The 14,063-nt window shown below is 43.0% G+C and overlaps 1 protein-coding gene across 1 annotated transcript in view; it reads left to right on the top strand.

Annotated features, from left to right (window-relative positions):
* Positions 1-14,063, top strand: part of cp (ceruloplasmin) — a 60,799-nt gene that overhangs the window by 21,189 nt on the left and 25,547 nt on the right. The window contains exons 8-12 of the mRNA XM_060834377.1: positions 4,668-4,808; positions 8,159-8,379; positions 10,564-10,714; positions 11,104-11,316; positions 13,137-13,341. Coding sequence (XP_060690360.1) covers positions 4,668-4,808; positions 8,159-8,379; positions 10,564-10,714; positions 11,104-11,316; positions 13,137-13,341 — 931 coding nt within the window. The remainder of the gene's footprint in view (positions 1-4,667; positions 4,809-8,158; positions 8,380-10,563; positions 10,715-11,103; positions 11,317-13,136; positions 13,342-14,063) is intronic.

Here is a 14,063-nt window from a genome sequence, read left to right as displayed (position 1 = left end):
TGCTTACTTTTATTGGTCAGAGTATTGAGTACAGGAGTTGGGAGGTCATATTGCAGCTGTACAGGACACTGGTTAGGCCACTGTTGGAATATTGTGTGCAATTCTGGTCTCCTTCCTATTGGAAAGATGTTGTGAAACTTGAAAGGGTTCAGAAAAAGATTTACAAGGATGTTGCCAGAGTTGGATGATTTGAGCTACAGGGAGAGGCTGAACAGGCTGGGGCTGTTTTCCCTGGAGCATCGAAGGCTGAGGGGTGACCTTATAGAGGTTTACAAAATTATGAGGGGCATGGATAGGGTAAATAGGCAAAGTATTTTCCCTGGGATGGGGAAGTCCAGAACTAGAGGACATAAATTTAGGGTGAGATAGGAAAGATATTAAAGAGACCTAAGGAGCAACTATTTTCACACAGAGGGTGGTACATGTATGGAATGAGCCGTCAGAGGAAGTGGTGGAGGCAGGTAAAATTACAACATTTAAAAGGCATCCAGATGTGTTTATGAATAGGAAGGGTTTAGAGGGATATGGGTCAAGTGCTGGCAAATGGGACGAGATTAGGTTAGGGTATCTGGTTGGCATGGACGGGTTGGATTTGTTTCTGTGCTGTACATCCCTATGACTCCATGACTCCATCCATACTTCCCACTGCTTTGAGAAAGCAATCAACATAATCAATGACTCCTCCCACCCGGTATACTCTCCCACCTTTTATGTCAAGCAGAAGATATAAAAATTAGTACAAATGTATGAAAAGACTCAAGACCCCCTTCTTTCATGCTGTTATCAGACCTTTGAACAGACCTCTCAAATGTGATTTCTGATCTCTCTCTATGTCTGTAACATTATATTCTGCACTCTGCTCTCCAATCCCAATGCATTTGATATGGTAAGATCTGCCTATATAGCACACAAAATAACACTTTTTCCTTTATCTTGGTACATGTGGCAACAACCAATCAATATAAGGGAGAGGCTTCATGCAATAGGAATTTTGTTTTATCTCTAGCCCTAGTTTTAGCTCTACTGAAGCCATCATTGATAAAAACAGGGAAGAGATGTTGAAAATGTTGTCAAAAACATATCACCCATTTTACAGCAAGGTACAAAGTCCAACATCCAAGATTCTCCTTCGCTCACCCCTTTAACTCCAGACAGATTTTTGATAAGAAATACCTAACAGATAAAAAATGTCTCACATGCATTTACTATCTACTGGGCCATTTGATAAGAACATTGGCACTTGAACTATTGCAGTTTATGAAGCCAATTGCCAAGTGTGGGGCCCTAAGATCTTTAGACCCAACAGACAGGCTGACAACAAAGGAGCAAGAACATCTTACAATACTGTAACCTCTTAATCGAAACACTGGAGCTGTTGACAGAAATCCCTGTTCCACACGTGCCAAGGAACACTTCAAGAATTAAAATATATAGGTAGACTAGTTTGTGATGATTGGAGCAACTTTCTTCAGCATTTAAAACAAATCTGTAATTCATTTAAGCCCTTTAATGGCTTCTGATACCGAATAGCCCATGTACAAGCAGCTCTTCCACTGTCTCATACGCTGTTTTGAAATGCAGGATGCTGGAAAAGCTCAGCTACAGAGACAGAAACAATATTCATTAGGTTGAAACAAAAACAGAAATTACTGGAAAAGATAAGCAGATCTGTCAGCATCTGTGGAGAGAAACTAGGGTTAACGTTCCAGGTCAAGTTCCTCAGAACTCAGTTCTGAGGATGGGTCACTCAATCTGAAATGTTAACTTTGATTGCATTCCACGGATTCTGCTAGACCTGCCGAACTTTTCCAGCAATTCCTGTTTTGCAGAATCTGCAGCTTTTTTGGTTTTCATCAGGTTGATGACTTTGGAATCACTTCATATAATGGAGAAATGTACAGTTAGCATTCACATGGGCAACATTAAATGTTCATAAGATAAAGGAGCAGAATTTGGCTATTTGGCCCATCGAGTCTGCTCTGCCATTCGATCATGGCTGATTTGCTCCTCACCCCCATTTTCCTGTCTTCTCCCCATGATCCTTCAAACCATTACCAATTAAAAATCTGTCTAACTCCTCCTTAAATTTACTCACTGTCGCAGCATCCACCACACTTTGGGGTAGTGAATTCCACAGATGCACAACCCTTTGGAAGAAGTAGTTTCTCTTCAACTCTGTCTTAAATTTGTTCCCCCTTATCCTAGGACTGTGCCCTCTCATCCCAGAATGCCCCATAAGAGGAAGCATCCATTCCACGTCTATTTTACCCACACTTTTTATCATCTCGAATACCTCAATTTGATCTCTCCATTCTTCTAAATTCCAGAGAGTATAGGCCTAAACTGTTCAATCTCTCTTGATACAACAAACCCCTCATCTCTGGCATCAATCTAGTGAACCTCCTCTGAACTGCCTCCATTGCCATTACATCTTTCCTCAAATAAGGGGACCAAAACTGTGCACAATATTCCAGGTGCGGCCTTACCAATGCCTTGTATAGTTGCAACAATAATTCCTTACATTTATATGCTATTCCTTCAGCCATAAAGCCAATATTCCATTTGCTTTCTTTATTATCTGCTGTACTAAATACTAGTTTTCTATGATTCATGAACAAGGACACCCAGGTTCCTCTGAATTGGAGCACCTCGAAGTCTCTCCCCATTTATATAATAGGTTGCCTTCCCATTTTTCTGACCCAAATGCATGATCCCGCACTTATCCGCATTAAAGTCCATCTGCCACATTTTGGCCCACTCTCCTAACCAGTCTATATCCATTTGTAAGGTTCTTGTTTCCTCATTGCAATTTACCATCCTGCCTATTTTCGTCTCGTCCGCAAAGTTGGCTTTAGAGGCTTCTCTCCCTGTATCCAAGTCGTGAATGTAGATTGTAAATAGCTGGGGCCCAAGGACTGATCCTTGTAACACCCCACTGGTTACATCTGGCCATCCCCAAAAAAAACATTTATCCCAAAACTGTGTTCTGTCCATCAGCTGATCATCTATCCAAGGTAATAAATTACCCCCAATCCCATATGATCCAATCTTGTGAATTAACCTATAGTGTGGCACCTTATTAAATACCTTCCAGCGGTCCAGATACATTACACCTACTGGATCCCCATTATCCACTTTGCTTGTTACATCTTCAATTAGTCAAAAATGATTTGCCCTGCATTAACTTCCTGCATTAGCCTATACTTTAACTGGAGCCTCGACTCTGATTGGGAAGCTTATGACCATCACTGGGTTGGGAATGAGCTGCTTCCCAAATGATATGATGATTGACCATAATCCACTTGAAGTAATTCACCTTCTGACTCACCAAAGTCTGACCATCATCCAGAAGAAATGTGATGGAATATTCCCTGTTTGAATGGATGCCTAGAATTCCAACAACACTCAAGAAGCTTGACACCATCCAGGACAAAGCAGCCCACTTGACTGGCACCACATCCACAAGCCTCCACTCCCTCCACCACTAATGCTGAGTAACAGCAAAGTGTATTATTTTAAAAGATGCATTGCAGAAATGCACCAAGGCTCCACACCCATGACCACCTCCATGTATAAGGACGAGGGCAGCAAACACATGGGAGCACTATCACCTCCAAGTTCCCCACCAAACTACTCACCATAATCACCAAATATGTTACCATTCTTTCAAAGTACTGGCTTCCCTCCCTAAAGACATTGTATAAGGCTATTAGACTATAAACACTAGGAACAGAAGTAGGCCGTTTAGCCCATCGAGCCTACTCTGCTCGTCTATAGGATCACAGCTGATTTGACATTCCTCACGTCCACTTTCTTGTCCTTACCCTGTATCCTTTGAATCCCCTACTCATCAAAAATCGATCTATTTCAGCCTGAAATATACACAATGACTTTGCCCTCACAGCTCTCTGTGACAAGGAGTTCCAAAGGCTCTGAGAGAAGAATTATCTCCTCATGTCAGTCTTAAAATTGCTCCCTTTGATTCTGCTTTTGGACACTCCCATGAGGGGTAACATCGTCTCAGTATTGACCCTGTCAAGCCCTTTAAGAATTCAATATGTTTCAAGGAGATCATTCTTCGCAACTCCAGTGAGCAGAGTCCCAACCTGTTTAACCTTTGCTCCTATGGCAATCCCTTCATAGCAGGGATCTCCGAGTGAAATTCTCTGAATTTTTTGCCATGCAGTAACATCTTTTCATAAATAAAGGGACCAAAACTGCTCACAGTTCTTCAGGCGTGGTTTCTTCTGCACCTTGCACAATTTTAGTAAGACTCTCCTATTCCAACACCCTTCAAATAAGGCCAGACATTCCATTGGCCTTACCTACTGTAACTGTGTGCTAACTTTTTGTGTTTTGTGCGCAAGTTCCCCCAAGATCCTTTGTGTTGTAGCTTTCTGCAGTTTGTATTCATCCTTCTAACTTCACAGTTTCCCACATTACATTACGTCTTGTAGGTCTATCGCCACCAAGTGAATGAGGTGAGTTTGTCAAAAGCATTTGCCCATTGACATTGACTGGGATTTCACCCTTCGTGTGAAGATGTAGAATTATACAGTAAGCATGCTTTATGGTCTCAGTCACCTTCAGTGCAAGATACTGGAGACTCTTTTATCGTCAACTCTGCATGAAGAAACTGCTAACTGTGATCATGTTTCTCCCTGCAGGACCTGTCATTAAAGCCGAAGTTGGGGATAGGATCAAGGTGACCTTCTGGAACAATGCCAGCCACACGTACAGTATTCAAGCTCACGGAGTCCTCTATGACAAAGATTCTGAAGGAGCCAAATACCAAACGTCCACATCGGGTAATGCAGCCTAAAAATATTCACCTGTCAAAAATGTTGGATGCATTCTGACCTTAAGGACAGATCTTTAAAGATTATTTATAACTTCGGGGGTGGCATAGTGGCTCAGTGGTCAGCAATGCTACCTCACAGTGCCAGGGACCTGGGTTCAATTCCTGGCTCGGGTGACAGTCTATGTGGAGTTTGAACATTCTCCCTGTATCTGCTTGGACTTCCTCCTGGTGCTCTGATTTCCGCCCATAGTCCAAAGATGTGCAGGTTATGTGAATTGGCCATGGGAAATTGCCCATAATGCGCAGGGATGTGTAGGTTAGGTGCATTAGTCAGGGGAAATGTACAGTAATAGGGTAGGGGAGTGGGTCTGGGTAGGATTCTCTGCAGCGGGTCAGTGTGGACTTATTGGGCCAAATGACCTGTTTCTACACTGTAGGGATTCTAAGATAGAGCCACAGGAAATGGGCAAGTGTCATATTTAAATGTAGGCATAGGGCTAGCAGGAGTAGGCCATTCACTCCTTAAGTTTGTGCTACCTTCTAGATTGATCATTTGCCTCAGCACCATTTTCCTCTGCTATCCCCAAATTCCCTGATTGCATTCGTACCTCAATATCACTGTCCTGAGCTTACACAGGATATTCCGGATGTTCTCTCTCTGACTTTACTGCTTTACTGTTTTACTGCAAGTGTTTTGTGGTAAAAGCCAGCATTCGTCCTGGATTTTTTGCTTGAAATCTGCCCCAGGCCACAGCCTCCGCTATGGTGAGGGTAAAGAGGCATGTTCCAATTCCACCTCAACCTGAACAGGGGAATCGAACTCTGTGTTCTTGGTACCAATCAGTCAATTCAGCCATGAGTCCACTTTGCCATGGTGACATACATTTTCCCATGGGGGTTGCAGCTTGGAGAGTGAAGGCAGAAATGCCAATTACTTTCCAACACGTGACTGACCAGGTAGCTCTCTCACTCTTAGCAGCTGCCATTGGCGTGTATTGGAAGGACTTGTAGTTGGTGGACCATTGACATCGCGGCATCCCCAGAGGAATAACCCAGCGAGGGGCAGGATTTGCGCCTCGTAGCTGGTAAGGAGCCTAACATTGAGCAATCCTTCCTCTCTCTTGGCTCTTTCTGCCCCATTATAAACTGTTTTTTCCTGTAATGGGAAAGAAAGGGAATAACTGAGTGAGATGAGAGTGGGTGGCATAGTTTTAGTGTTGGTGCAGGCAGTTGAAAAGTGGTAAGATGATCCAGGCAAGTGAGTAGGCAGCACAGAGGCTGTGTTAGTGGGAGGTTGAGGGGTAACAAGAGTGTGTGAGGGAAGATATCGCATGCAAACCATGAAAGTGGTGGAGCATGAACCTTGGTGGGGGGTGGACACAGCGGCAGAGATAGAGTGAGTGTGAGGTGACAGAAAGAAGAGTGTGACACTGAGCCTGGAGGAGAGGAGGACTGTGTGGCTGGTCCTTCACATTTAGGAGATGGCGCTGACTGGATGGCAATCTCAGAGCAAGCTGCCAGAATTTGGTGGTATGGCCTCCTCCACCGGTCCTCAGGGAAGAGGACAACCCTCCACTAGTCCACACAGTCCACCATTTCCCTGCCGGAGGATTGCGGCGGTATTTTCCCCCTCTCGGTCATCTTCAAGAAGACTGCCCTTCGATCAGCAGGGCAGGTTCAGAATGGCATTGCTCGCCTGAACCTATTGAAGATGGCACAGGCTCTGAGAATGCCAATCTACCAGTGGATATCTGGGGAGTGGCAAGTTCTTCTGGGACAGGCAGATGGTAGAGCAGGACTAGAATTGATTGGGAGGTCATCGATAGATAATGAGGTGAGGTTGGGAAGAAGAGATTTTGTCGAGAGAGGACCATCTGCAAAACTCAACTAAACTGACACTGAGCTAAAAATGCAACAGTCAGCCCAGAGCTTGAAAACTCCAGGCTTTTCTGCTTCTAGAATCTCAAACAGTACAGTTGTTGTAAATCACTTTGTTGGGATATTGTGGATGGCACAGTGGCTCACTGGTTAGCATTACTGCTTCACAGAGTCAGGGACCTGGGTTCAATTCCAGACTCAAGCAATCGTCTGTCTGGCGTTTGCACATTCTCTCTGTGTCTGCCTGGGTTTCCTCCAGGTGCTCCCATTGCATCCCACATCCAAAGATGTGCAGGTTAGGTGGATTGACCATACTAAATTGCCCATAATGTCCAGGGATGTGCAGGCTAGATGGATTAGCCATGGGGAATACAGTGTTATAGAGTGGGTGGGGGGTTTTGGATCTATGTGGGATACTCTTTGGCGGGTCAGTGTGGACTCAATGGGCTGATTGGCCTGCTTCCACACTGTAGGAATTACATGAGCTGGTTTTCTTGAGCTCAGTTTGAAGGTCAGGTCAATCCAGTGAGGGTGCTGAACTGGAAATGGAGAGGGAATCACTTAACCTCATCTCAAAAGTACACTATTCAATGAGGATTATGTATTTCTAAACTTGTGATGAAATATTATTCCTCTTTTCTTCCCCTTCCTCAGTGTTTGAAGTGAATGACCTCACCTTCCACCCTCAACATCTTCCATACACTCTTCTGTTCAGTGAAAGTCCGACAGGTTGAACCACTCCTATCAGATGATAACAAGACCAACTCCCCAGCAACAGGTTCCCTTCATTTCCACATTCTCAATGTTCCTTCAAAGGATTTATCCATTCTCCCTTCTCTCAACATTGTATGCTTTGCCAACAAGGACATGAAATTTGAATTTCGCAAAATGGAATTAAAGTTTTCCTCATGACAACAGTCAATTGTCATAAAAGTCCAACTGGTTCACTAATGTTCTTTAGGGAAGGAAATCTGTCATCCTTACCTGTTCTGGCCAACATGTGACTTTCAATTAATCTCTGGGCAATTGGGGCTGGGCAATAACTGCTAACCTAGCCAGTGATGCCCATATCATTTGAGTGAATTTAAAAAAACTTATTGAGCTTAATTCTATGGATGACCTCACCATGACCTGTCAAGCCTCAATAATCCCTTAATTCTCTGCCCCAGTTGGTCTAGATATCTGAACATCTCCCTTCCAATCACTCCACATTGGTTTCAACAATCTAGGCTCCAAGGTCCTGAAATTATCTCCCAAAGTTCCTCATTCTGTCCCCTTCTGATATCTTCACAGGGGTGTTCACCCACACCATCTGGTTGGCGTGGTACCCAATTTTGTTTGACTGGGACATGTTTCAGCATTGAAGTTGCGCACTCGGTGCAGGATTCCTTTTTATCCTTGTGTCTGAAAATGTATTGGAATTGTCTGCTGGTAAAGGAATCAACGTCAAAGGTTTTGAAATTAAAATGTATCTGACAGGAATCGTGGCTCCGCCTCCTCGCTCGCCTTTTGTCCAGCCCGGTCAAACGTTTATTTATGAATGGAGCGTTCCAAAGGAGTATGGTCCGAGTGAGAATGATCCAAACTGCCTGACTTGGCTCTACTCTTCAGCTGTGGATTCCATAAAGGACAGTAGCTCTGGTCTGGTTGGTCCTCTCATTGTGTGCAAGAAGAACACCCTAAACTCTCAAGGGAAGCAGGTACATTAAGTTAATTAGTGATCCTCCCTAGCTTGGATATGCCAGTGACAGCAATACCAGTTGATGTGAGGTCAGAGAGACAATAGGATTAAAACCATATATGACAAATGTTTCGTTTTTATTCCTGTGGCAACGATTCTCCAATTAATTATTCGTCTGTTATGAGTATAATTATTCAGTTCTGTTATCTGTCCTGAAGACCTCATTTTATAAGACCACAAGGCCAAGAGAAATAGGTTCATGACTGATCTGGCATTCTTCAAGTCCACTTTCCAGCATTTTTCTCCTCAACCCTTTGTTCCCCTTGGCGTTATCCAGGACAAAGCAACCCACCTGGCTGGCATTACATTCAAAAGCATCCACTCACTCCACCACCGACACTCAGTAGCAGCAGAGAGTACTATCTACAAACCGCACTGTAGAAATTCACCAAGGTTCCACAGCCGTGACCACTGCCATCTAGAAGGACAAAGGTAGCAGAAACATGGGAACATCGCCACTTACAAGTTCCTATCCAGACCACTCATCATAATCACCAAATGTATTGCCATTCTTTCAGTGTCACTGGGTCAGAAACCTGGACATCCCTCTGTAAATCATTGTGTAAGACCATCAGAAATAGGAGCAGGAGTAGGCTTTTTGGCTCCTTGAGCCTGCTTTGCCATTCAGTAGGATCATAGCTGAACCATCATTCCTCATGTCCATTTTCCTGCATTTTCCTTGGTTCCCCAACTGAACAAGAATCTATCTATCTCAGCCTCGCATGTACACGTGGTCTCTGCCCCCACAGCTCTCTGTGGCAAGGGGTTCCAAAGACTCACAACCCTCTGAGAGAAGAAATTCCTCTTCATGTCAGTCTTAAAATTGCTCCCTTTAATTCGGCTTTTGAACACTCCCATGAGGGGAAGCATCCTCTCAGCATCAAACCTGTCAAGGCTCTTAATATGTTTCAAGGAGATCACCTCATATTCTTCTCAACTCCAGGGAGTATAGTCCCAACCTGTTTAAATTAGCTCTTAAAACAATCCCCCCATATCATGCTTCATCCTGGTAAATATTCACTAAAATGTGTCCAATGAAATAACATCTTTTCGTAGGTAAGGGTCCCATTCCGTGCGCAGTGCTCCAGTTGTGCTCTCACCAGCAAGCTTTTATGGCTTGGCTTTAGAAGATGTAAGCTCAGTTGGCTATATGGCTAGTACATGTTTTGAAATGTGCCAGTAGCCCAGGCCCATTCCATTTCCTAACTGCAGTAGACCCAGACCACGCCTGCTCATCCTACCACATAATAAAATCAGCACCAGCCAACTCAAGGAGTCTACCTAGAGAACAGAGAATGATAGAGTCATACAGCACAGAAACAGACCCTTTGATCAAACACCATACTGACCAAGTTTCCCAAACTAATCAAGTCCCACTTGCCTGCATTTGGCCCATATTCCTTTAAACCTTTCCAATCCATGTACCTGTCCAAATGTATCTTGAACGTTGCAACTGTACCTGCACCTACCACTTCCTCTGGCAGTTAATTCCACACATAAACCACTCTCTGTGAAATGTTTACATGTTTCTCCTCTCACCCTAGAAATCCTCTACATTCATGAACTGACCCTTGCTGTTAACCCTATCTATGTCTCTCATGATTTTATAAACCTCGTTAAGGTCACTTCTCAATCTTCTACACTCCAAAGAAAGAAGTCCCAACTTATTCATCCTCTCTGTATAAGTCAAACCCTCTAGTCCAGGCAACATCCTGGTAAACCTTTTCTGCACCCTTTCCAATTTAACAATATCCTCCCTTTATTAAAGTTAAAATTCACACAACACCAGGTTATAGTCCAACAGGTTTAATTGAAAGCACTAGCTTTCGGAGTAACGCTCCTTCATCAGGTAGTAGTCAACCACCTGATGAAGAAGTGTCGCTCCGAAAGCTAGTGCTTTCAATTAAACCTGTTGGACTATAACCTGGTGTTGTGTGATTTTTAACTTTGTACACCCCAGTCCAACACTGGCATCTCCAAATCATGACTCCCTTTAGCATAGTACTCCAGAAGAAACTGGTGTCAAGTGCTAACTGGGAAGTGTGACCTTCAGTACAAAGGATATGTAATTCTTTAGTGAATTACTTTGTTGTTTCATTGATCCTGCTTTAAATGTTGTACATTTTCAATGACATTGACACAGAAAAATGTGGACAAGGAATTCTATTTGCTAGCGACGGTGTTTGATGAGAATCTCAGCTGGTATTTAGATGACAACATCAAGATGTTTACAACTAACCCCAAAGCTGTCAATAAGGACGATGAGGACTTTCAAGAATCAAACAAAATGCACTGTAAGTTTTTGAAATGCATGCTGATATCTCTACCAATAAATTTAATACTTTAACATTCTAATTTGAAAATCAAAAATTCAGACATGATAAATAATGCTTGCAAGTTTAACATTCATGAATTAGTTGCTTATTTATAAAATTAATTCATTACATTATGTGATTGCTCATTTTGACTTGGTACAACATAGTCAAATATATAACGATTTGGAATGACAATAGTCACATCCGGGTGAGGAGGGGTGAATTAGCTCTCCATTTGCCAGCTTCCTCATTTGATCACAATAATGTCATAGTAATATCTCTTTCCAGTGAAAATGTTCACACACACACACACACACACACCACCCTTTGTAAGCTTTCTCATTTTTTGCTTTGCATTATGATTTTAGCCATCAACGGATACATGTATGGCAATCAGCCAGGTTTGGAGATGTGCAAAGGAAACATAGTGTCCTGGCATATGTTTGGTCTTGGATCAGAAGTTGATATCCATGGGATTTATTTCCAAGGCAACACTTTCACCAAGCAAGGAATCAGAAGAGACGTGATCAATCTATTCCCACACATCTCAGCCACAATTATCATGCAACCCGACAGTGCAGGTATAGTAGCATGTATTCACAATGAACATGTATATTTATATTGTGGTTGACAATTTTGATAACAATATACTATGACCGTCTTTAAGAAACTAAGAAGCATTGATGCATGATACAATTAGAGAGGCTTAATTCACTTTCTAAGACGTAAGTATATCAATGATCCTGAATGGTTACCCTACTAATAGATCCTTTCTTTTCTCTGTTCACCTTATTGGAATGGTCAACGCTTCTCCAGTTCTCTTACCTCTATTTTTGGATTATGGTTAATTGGGTTAGAAGTAGATTTATTGTCACGTGTACTCAACTCACAAAAGAACAGGAGCACAGTGAAAAGTGGACAATATTGCCAACGCAGGTGCCATCTCAGATACAAGGTAGCTAGGTACAAAGCTTAGAAACATAAAATACTGAAAAACAAGAAAAACATTACACTACATTACAGATATACATAGGATAAGTTAAGAAAATGAGAAATAAAGCTAGATAAGACAGACATTACAATCTTTCTAAAAGGATGTTCTGACTTCTCGGTATGGCTTCAATGTGTCAATCAGGGCACATTACATTGTCATCCAATCAAATTTGTTCTTTTTCAGGATTTCAAAGCTACCAAACTCTTTACTTATCTCACTCTTCCTTATTCTCCACACTGCTCCCCCCTCCCCCCACCCCACCCGGATAATATACTGCCTTTGTAGAATTATTTTCCAGCCTTCTACCCTTTTGCTTATCCTCTCCAGAAGTGGAATGTAATTCCATGAGAACTGGAAACTGTCTGGTAATGATCGGTTCCTACCCATCAAAGAAAAAAGAACGAGACAGCACAGATTTAAAATAATGTGCAAATGAAGCAAGGGTGATGTGAGAACAACAAGCTTCACACAGGCATCCACTGCCTGGAAACGTGGTGAAAGCAGGTTCACTTGGGGCATTGGCTGATTACTTGCCTTGTAATGATGTGTGGGGATACAGGGAAAAGACAGGAGATTGGCACTAGGGAAGAGAACTGGTAGAATCAAATATCAGTTTCCAGGCCACTGATCTATGCAACTCTGGGGAAAAGTCATAGGCATGTTAAAGCGATTGATTCGTCCAATCATTTTCTTTGCGCATTTCTCTTTGCTAGACTTTAAGACTGTATTGCAAATGGTGGAGGTAGGGAGAAATGCTGTTTGGTTGACGGTGAAGGGTCACCCAATCAGATAATGAGTCTTCTTGCTCTCCGATTGGCTCAGAGACAAGGATGGATGGGTTGGCTAACTCATTGTCTGGAATCTGGGGGTGGGGGGAGGGGCTGGTGATGTCATGTGATGAAACCTCCAGGGAAATACCAAATCCCAATAGCAACCCTAAAACTAAGACTTCACTTCAACAGGGGTAATTGTAGTGACTGGAACCCCAAAATGTGTGGGAAAGGTGGAAATCCTAGAATAACTGAAGAAGCAATTGGATGGTGCAGTTGGAGTATTTTATGTCATTGGAAGTCAGAGTGTACTGATTAGAATGAAATTGGCCAGATGGATGTCATTGAATATGAGATCCCTGATTGGGGCTGTTAACCTGGTCCAATCAGGGAGCCCTGGCTGACAGATATAAGCAGGAGTCTCAGTGATTCTTGTGAATCTGGGGACTGGCTCTTAGCTGGCTGGTCAGAGTTCATGTGTATATAAAGGGTGACTTGGTGATGGGATACTGACCTACCTTTCACAGAGCGAGTTCTGATCCAACATTATAGCTTGCTAGTTAGATCACACACCGCTTTAAAGTGTCATGCGAATAAATTGATCCATCTTATATTGTGCCTTTATTTGCGTGTGCAGGAGTATTTGAAGTGTCCTGCAAGACGACAGACCACTTCGCTGGAGGCATGAAGCAGTTTTACACGGTGAATAAATGCTCCATGTTTGATTTGCCGGATCTGTTTTACTCCGAGAAGAAATACTACATTGCAGCTGTTGAAATTGAATGGAACTATTCACCTTCCAGGCAGTGGGAACTTGAAATGCATCACTTCCACCACCAAAGGTAATTTCTCAATTGATAGGAAAATGCAGGACAAGTTGCCTAAACTGGAGGTGGCTAAGAGTGTGACTGATGTTGGCAGGATGGAAAATCGGCAGCAGCATGAGATTAGATTCCCTACGGTATGGAAACAGGCCCTTTGGCCCACACCAACCCTCCAAAGACTAACCCACCCAGACCCATTCTGTATATTTACTAGTGCACATAACACATCTTTGGAGTGTGGGAGGAAACCAGAGCAAATGCATGCAGAATGTGTAAACACCACATGGGCAGTCACCAAAGACAGCAATTGAACCTGAGTCCCTGGCACTGTGAGACTGCAGTGCTAACCACTGAGCTACCATGATGTGGTGATTTTTTATTCGGAATACACAGCCCAATACAGTGACAGGAACAGATTCAATAGGGACTTTCAAAAGGAAATTAGGTATATATTTGAAAATGGTAACATTTGCAAGGCTCTGGAGTAACAGCAGAAGAGTTATACTAATTAGATGGCACTTTCAAAAAAGGCTCACTGGACTGATAGGGAGTTGGGTTAGTTCGGTTGGCTGGCTTGCAACTTAGAGTGATGCCAGTAATATGGGTTCAATTCCCACACAGGCTGAGGTCATCCTGAAGGACGCTCCTTTTCAACCTCTCACTTTGGCCGACGCATGGTGACCCTCAGGTTAAAGCATCACCAGTCGTCTCTCTCTCTCTCTCTCTAATCAAAGAGCAGC

This window comes from Hemiscyllium ocellatum, chromosome 13 (assembly GCF_020745735.1).
Source record: "Hemiscyllium ocellatum isolate sHemOce1 chromosome 13, sHemOce1.pat.X.cur, whole genome shotgun sequence".
NCBI classification, from domain to species: domain Eukaryota; kingdom Metazoa; phylum Chordata; class Chondrichthyes; order Orectolobiformes; family Hemiscylliidae; genus Hemiscyllium; species Hemiscyllium ocellatum.
Note: the sequence above shows the minus strand (reverse complement) of the source record. Positions and strands in the feature narration are given on the sequence as shown.